This window comes from Pleurodeles waltl, unplaced genomic scaffold (assembly GCF_031143425.1).
Source record: "Pleurodeles waltl isolate 20211129_DDA unplaced genomic scaffold, aPleWal1.hap1.20221129 scaffold_239, whole genome shotgun sequence".
Classification (NCBI taxonomy): Eukaryota; Metazoa; Chordata; class Amphibia; order Caudata; family Salamandridae; genus Pleurodeles; species Pleurodeles waltl.
The window spans coordinates 192,701-199,628 of NW_027149945.1; the positions used below are offsets into that span (position 1 = coordinate 192,701).

The 6,928-nt window shown below is 55.2% G+C and overlaps 5 protein-coding genes across 5 annotated transcripts; 4 read left to right on the forward strand and 1 right to left on the reverse strand.

The window, feature by feature from the left end:
- Positions 1-1,263: 1,263 nt before the first annotated feature.
- Positions 1,264-4,228, reverse strand: LOC138275454 (histone H2B 1.2-like). The gene has a single exon (XM_069219109.1). It carries the CDS (start codon positions 4,226-4,228, stop codon positions 3,848-3,850), a length of 381 nt encoding a protein of 126 aa, XP_069075210.1. The 3' UTR covers positions 1,264-3,847.
- On the forward strand, positions 1,300-2,235 carry LOC138275451 (histone H1-like). Its single transcript, XM_069219106.1, has one exon. The coding sequence runs from the start codon at positions 1,300-1,302 to the stop codon at positions 1,945-1,947; it is 648 nt and encodes a 215-aa protein (XP_069075207.1). The 3' UTR covers positions 1,948-2,235.
- Positions 2,375-3,413, forward strand: LOC138275452 (histone H3-like). Its single transcript, XM_069219107.1, has one exon. The coding sequence runs from the start codon at positions 2,598-2,600 to the stop codon at positions 3,126-3,128; it is 531 nt and encodes a 176-aa protein (XP_069075208.1). The 5' UTR covers positions 2,375-2,597; the 3' UTR covers positions 3,129-3,413.
- A 343-nt stretch (positions 4,229-4,571) lies between the features above and the next one.
- LOC138275453 (histone H2A type 2-C) lies at positions 4,572-5,043 on the forward strand. Its single transcript, XM_069219108.1, has one exon. It carries the CDS (start codon positions 4,572-4,574, stop codon positions 4,968-4,970), a length of 399 nt encoding a protein of 132 aa, XP_069075209.1. The 3' UTR covers positions 4,971-5,043.
- Positions 5,044-5,584: 541 nt separating this feature from the next.
- Positions 5,585-6,092, forward strand: LOC138275455 (histone H4). Its single transcript, XM_069219110.1, has one exon. It carries the CDS (start codon positions 5,723-5,725, stop codon positions 6,032-6,034), a length of 312 nt encoding a protein of 103 aa, XP_069075211.1. The 5' UTR covers positions 5,585-5,722; the 3' UTR covers positions 6,035-6,092.
- The last annotated feature ends 836 nt before the right edge of the window (positions 6,093-6,928 follow it).

A 6,928-nucleotide genomic window follows, 5' to 3' on the forward strand; every position in this document is an offset into this window, starting at 1 on the left:
CCATTTGTAACCTCCAGGCAGCTGTTTTACACATTATGAGTGTTTCAGCTCCAAGGGGGCAAAGTCACTCCTTCTACCCAGGGCTACGGGGCTCCAAGTAGGGGAAGATTCCAGGTTTCCCCCCTGGATGGAAGTGGAAAAAAAAGAACACTTTACGTGGTTCAAAGCGGTACACAAGCACCCTCACAGTGTCAGTACTGGGCCTGCAATGTCCCTGGGCCCATTTGTTACCTCCAGGCAGCTGTTTTACACATTATGAGTGTTTCAGCTCCAAGGGGGCCAAGTCACTCCTTCTACCCAGGGCTACGGAGCTCCAAGTCGGGTAAGATTCCAGGTTTGCCCCCCCCCTTGTATGCAGGTGAACAAAAGAATACTTTACATGGTTCAATAAGGTGGGCAAACACCTTCACAGTATCAGATGTGTGCATTCAGTGAGTTTGGCCCGTTTCTATCCTCCTGGGTCCTGTTATAGTGACGTTGGTGGCATGATGAGGCTTCCTTCATTGTGCCACCGTGTAGATATGATCTTTAGGCTGCGTCTGTCTCCTGTAGCTAAGCACTTGGCAGGGAATGTACTTTGCCAGTGTTTGAGCCTATCGGAACCAATTCAATTCGTTAAAGATGTGAGTCTTGAACCAAGATTGTGAACAACTGATTGATTAAAATCCAACCCAGATCCCATGTTGTGCACCATAAAGTTTATGAAAACGCAGACATGATGAGAACTTCAGGCCCAGACGCCAGTGTTCACTCACATTGTTGTGCCCTCTCGCTGGGCACACGAAGGCTTGTGTTATTTCTGCACTTTATAAAACGTTGCTTCACGGGTGCCAAGAAGCCCATTATGGTGCCCCACGAGTCATTCGGTACAGAAGCACGCTCCGATTGATATGCTATCTTTTCTGACTACAAACCTTAAGACTGTGTATGTGAAAATGGGCTTGGGGACAAAGTTTTCTGACACAAACGCATCAGCCATCGGAAGAGTGTCGAGTCTACCAGCTGACTGAAAGCCGGTGGCAACGCGTTGAAACGAAAGGAGTGCACGCATAGGAAAGGGATGAAGTTGGGCTTCTTTTAATGTATAAATGAAAGCCCAGTTTAAACTTTTACTGTTTTAAAACATAGATAATCTGATGAGAGGAAACACAAAAGCCAGCTCGGAGCAGAGAGCCGAGTGTGCCGCGAACAGCCTCCTCTTCTGGGGACCAATCAGAAGGTGGCTCCTCCCTATATATGCACGGAGCTCCGGCGGGAGGAACATTTCTGATCTGTGCTAGTGCCTAGACTCGCTGTACCATGGCTGAAACCGCTCCAGCTGCCGCGGCCCCTCCCGCTGAAGTAGCCCCCAAGAAGAAGCCGAAGAAGGCAGCGGGGACTTCTAAGGCCAAGAAGCCTTCGGGACCCAGCGTCTCCGAGCTCATCCTGAAGGCGGTCACCGCCTCTGCCGAGAGGAAGGGAGTCTCCCTGGCGGCCCTGAAGAAGGTTCTGAGCGCCGACGGCTACGATGTGGACAAGAACAAGAGCCGCGTTAAGGCCGCCCTCAAGAGCCTGGTCAGCAAGGGCGCCCTGGCCCAGCTGAAGGGCACCGGCGCCTCCGGCTCCTTCAAGGTGAACAAGAAGCAGCTGGAGGGCAAGAAGGCGGCCAAGAAGGCTGCGGCCAAGACCAAGAAACCAGCAGCCAAGAAAGCTGCCCCTGCCGCCAAGAAGCCCAAAAAGGCCCCCGCGGGGGTGAAGAAGAGCCCGAAGAAGGTCAAGAAGCCGGCGGCAGCAAAGAGCCCCAAGAAGCCCAAAGCTGCCCCAGCCAAGAAGGCTGCCAAGAGTCCAGCGAAAGCAAAGGCGGTCAAGCCCAAAGTAGCCAAGAAAAGTCCAGCCATGGTAGTGAAACCCAAGGCGGCCAAACCCAAAGCAGCCAAGCCCAAAAAGGCAGCGCCCAAGAAGAAGTAAGGGCTTCCTGCCAGACACTGCAAACACAAGGGCTCTTTTAAGAGCCATCTACCCAGTCTAGAAGAGAGCCTGTTCACCCCCCAGCTCTGCACAGCCCGTGCCCCGCTCCCCAACTATAAACGGCACAGTGAAATCCCAGCGCGCCTTTCCGCGCTCGAGCGCCGTGTGTGATCTTGGGCATATGGTCGAACGAAGGTTATTATTACTCCTTTATAGTTTTAAGACTAACTATATTTGTAGGAGGTATTAGACCTCGGTTGATAAGACATTCGTGTCTTTACGTGTGTGTTTCGCCACATACACTGTCCGTGGGGGACTGGAAATAGTGTCTGCTTGAAGCAGACGAGTGTGCGCGTTAAATCAGTAGGAGGTAACTACGTGTTCCAGGGTAACCACAGGGGCTATAACATCGTGGGCTTGTCCCCCCACAGGTGACCGAGACGGGGAGGGGGTGACTGGTGTGACGACAGCTAGCCGGGTGGACAAGGGGGAGAAGAGCTGCCCAAAACGCGGGCTTTTCGGCTCGGCGGTACATCAACCAATCGGTGGGCTGCTTTCCATTTTGACCACATTTCATTGGCTATAGTCAGCCACAAGCCGCCTCTTCAGTGAGTAACCAATCCTTGCACACCGCGGGCTATTTTCAAACAATGGCCCGAGGCTTCAACCAATCAGAGCAGCCCTCCGTCTCCCAGTGTATAAATAGGCCTCTGTGCGGCGGAGACCCCATTCTATCTCGCACGTCGCGCAGAGAAAGTTCCGTCTTCGCCATGGCCCGCACCAAGCAGACCGCCCGCAAGTCCACCGGAGGGAAAGCGCCTCGCAAGCAGCTGGCCACCAAGGCTGCCCGCAAGAGCGCGCCTGCCACCGGAGGAGTCAAGAAGCCTCACCGCTACAGGCCCGGGACCGTGGCTCTCCGCGAGATCCGCCGCTACCAGAAGTCCACCGAGCTGCTCATCCGCAAGCTGCCCTTCCAGCGCCTGGTGCGGGAGATTGCGCAGGACTTCAAGACCGACCTGCGCTTCCAGAGCTCGGCCGTCATGGCCCTGCAGGAGGCCAGCGAGGCCTACCTGGTCGGGCTCTTTGAGGACACCAACTTGTGCGCCATCCACGCCAAGAGGGTCACCATCATGCCCAAGGACATTCAGCTGGCCCGTCGTATCCGCGGCGAGAGGGCCTAAGGATCAACCCTAAGAAACACCATACACCACAAGGGCTCTTCTAAGAGCCATCACCATGTCACGTAGGAGCTGTTCATATCAGTGTGTTGTACACGTGGGGGGGGAGGCGTGGGCGAAAGGAAGGTGTCGGTAGGCACCAGTACTCAGTAACTCATACCGGCACCCGGAAAGCAGAGCACCTCCTTTTCATATAATAAAGTGCTTTGTTAGGCAAACGGGTTGTGCAGTGACCGGCACCTCGCAAGCCAGGACTGTGTGGTGTCTGTGCTACTTTTAAACCCCCTGTAATCTTGTCCGGCTTCAGTAGAGGGAGCGCCTGCTCGGGGGTGACTTGTAGCCACTCTCGTCTCCCTTGGTTTTAAAGTACGAACAGAACGTGCCCCATGCACACTTTACACACTTCTCCCCTAACGTGGAAAGCAATAGCGGTACCTTCCGTGTGGGTCAAACGCCGTTACATTACAGCGCTTAGTGACACTTTATCCCCAACAAAGCCTGTTCACATAGACGTTTTATGAGGAAGGGCGCTCTGCTCTACCGTCCCTTGCACTGCTGCAGGCCCCGTCAGAGCGGAACCTAATGCGCACGACACTACGCTTAATTCATAAGACACGTTAAGGGTACCTCTTCATCGATAATATCCGCACAGCAGCTCTTAGAGGAAAAAGTGTTGGCCCTTAGAAGAGCCGTTGTGTTAATTAGAGATGTCCCTCGACGCCTTACTTGGCGCTTGTGTACTTGGTGACAGCCTTGGTGCCTTCAGACACGGCGTGCTTGGCCAGCTCTCCGGGCAGCAGCAGGCGCACGGCGGTCTGGATCTCCCGGGAGGTGATGGTGCGCCGCTGGTTGTAGTGAGCCAGACGGGAAGCCTCCCCAGCGATGCGCTCAAAGATGTCGTTGACGAAGGAGTTCATGATGCCCATGGCCTTGGAGGAGATGCCGGTGTCAGGGTGCACCTGCTTCATCACTTTGTAAATGTAGATAGCGTAGCTCTCCTTCCTGGTCCTCTTGCGCTTCTTCCCGTCCTTCTTGGGTGGCTTGGACAGCGCTTTCTTGGAGCCCTTCTTGGGAGCCGGCGCGGACTTGGCTGGTTCAGGCATGATCGACAATCGGCAGGCGCTCGCTGTGGAATCAGGAGAAATGCGGAAACGGCGCCCGGGCTGGTGTACTTATAGGCTGGGCGTGTAAAGCAGCTGCTTGTTCTATTCTTCGTTCCCATTGGTAGGCACAACCGGCATCCCCTCCTTCCTCATCTTAATACGTGCCTTTCACTTCTGTAATTCTGATTGGTGGAATAGGTTATTCCTTCCTCCAATCTGGGCCTCAGAGCCTAGCGGTCAACCAATCAGAGACAACCCGAAGTCTTTATATCACCGGGGTCCGGAGCACGCAGGAATAGTCTCTCTGTCTTCCGATCGTGAGAACCTACAGCAGCTGCTCGCCATGTCTGGACGCGGAAAGCAAGGAGGCAAGGCCCGCGCTAAAGCCAAGACACGCTCTTCCAGAGCTGGACTCCAGTTCCCTGTGGGCCGTGTGCACAGGCTGCTCCGAAAGGGAAGCTACGCCGAGCGGGTCGGCGCCGGTGCCCCTGTCTATCTGGCTGCAGTTCTGGAGTACCTGACGGCCGAGATCCTCGAGCTGGCTGGCAACGCGGCCCGGGACAACAAGAAGACCCGCATCATCCCCAGGCACCTCCAGCTCGCCATCCGCAACGACGAGGAGCTCAACAAGCTGCTGGGCAGAGTTACCATCGCCCAGGGAGGCGTTCTGCCAAACATCCAGGCCGTGCTGCTGCCCAAGAAAACCGAGAGCCACAAGGCTGGGGGCAAAGCAAGCAAGTGAAGCGCCGCAGCCTCACTTACAAACCACCTTATAAATACATTATAAACACAAGGGCTCTTTTCAGAGCCGCAAACAGATTCCATCAAAGAGCTTATCCCTTCTAAGAATCACTTTTGCCGGCTTCTTTAAATTCAGCGCTCGCACCTTCGCTTCACCGGGCGGCGTGTCCAACCCTTCAGCGATACACGTTAATAATGTTAACACAGCCGCAAAGGCTACCTTGCGGTCCATACTTTTTATTTATTTTTATACATCTATATTTCTCAGTTTGCGGACATGCCGCTACCGGGCGCGGGATGTGAACGTGTGTATGTTGTTGCTGCACGCACGCAGCGCGATAGCGCCGGGGAGGCCTTCGGTACGCTGGCCCCATTGAGACATAACAGAGCGGTCGGAGGGGGACCCAGGGTTAGGGTTACTTCAGGCCGGAACAACCAGCGAGGGGCTGGCGTGCTATTCACTGTTCCGTTTGTGTGGCCTGAACACCGGTGACGTGTAAGGAGGGAAGAGCAGAAGCTGCAGAGCCCGCCCGCCCGCAGGCGAGCCCAGGACAAAGAGGCGGCTGGGAGCCCGCTCTTTTTCAAACGGCGGCGGCCGCTCGGGGCCCGCTCTCTGCAGAGGGTGGGCCGGGCACCGGCTCTCCCGCCCTGTCACGTGATGTGAGAGGCTCCCTCGCCGGTCCGCCGGCTGCTCTATATAAGCAGCCGTTTTCGGGCTGCTGCTTTTATTTCTGCTTCGACCGAGAAGAGAGCATGTCTGGACGCGGCAAAGGAGGAAAGGGGCTCGGCAAAGGCGGTGCCAAGAGGCACAGGAAGGTGCTCCGCGACAACATCCAGGGCATCACCAAGCCCGCCATTCGCCGCCTGGCTCGCCGCGGCGGTGTCAAGCGCATCTCCGGCCTCATCTACGAGGAGACCCGCGGTGTGCTGAAGGTTTTCCTGGAGAACGTCATCCGGGACGCCGTCACCTATACCGAGCACGCCAAGAGAAAGACCGTCACCGCCATGGATGTGGTCTACGCCCTGAAGCGCCAGGGACGTACTCTCTACGGATTTGGCGGTTAAACGCTACTCGCCGAGAACGTACAAAAAAGACAACCTAAAGGCCCTTCTGAGGGCCGCCCACTGGATCATAACAGAGCTGTGTGTATGCGACACCATTTTATTACATTTTCCCTGCCGGGTTGGGCCGCTCTCCAGGCCTATACCCAATTTCTTTACGCTTTCCCGTATTCTCGACTATTAAGCCCCCACAGGGTGGGGGCTTACAGGCCTCTAGGGAACAAAAGATTGAGTTAGCCCGGCTGGCTGGCTGTCCGGCCATCTGGTCGCACATCACGCTGAGCCATCTGGTTGCACAAGTGGCCGACCAGATGGCCGGACTGCCGGCCGGCCGGGATAACTCGACTTTTTGTTCCCTACATGGGTCTGTCTGTAAGCCCCACCCTGTGGGGGCTTAATAGTCGAGAATATGTGTACATGTTTACATCTTCAGCTCCAAGGGGCAGAGTCACTCCTTCTACCCAGGGCTACGGAGCTCCAATTCGGGTAAGATTCCTGGTTTTCCCCCTGGATGGATGTGAACAAAAGAACACTTTATGTGATTCAAAGAGGTACACAGGCACCCTCACAGTGTCAGTACTGGGCCTGCAATGTCCCTGTGCCCATTTGTAACCTCCAGGGAGCTGTTTTACACATTATGAGTGTTTCAGCTCCAAGGGGGCAAAGTCACTCCTTCTACCCAGGGCTACGGTGCTCCAAGTAGAGTAAGATTCCAGGTTTCCCCCCTGGATGGAAGTGGAAAAAAAAGAACACTTTAAGTGATTCAAAGAGGTTCAAAAACACCTTCACAGTGTCAGAAACGGGCCTGCAATGTCCCTGTGCCCATTTGTAACCTCCAGGGAGCTGTTTTACACATTATGAGTGTTTCAGCTCCAAGGGGGCAAAGTCACTCCTTCT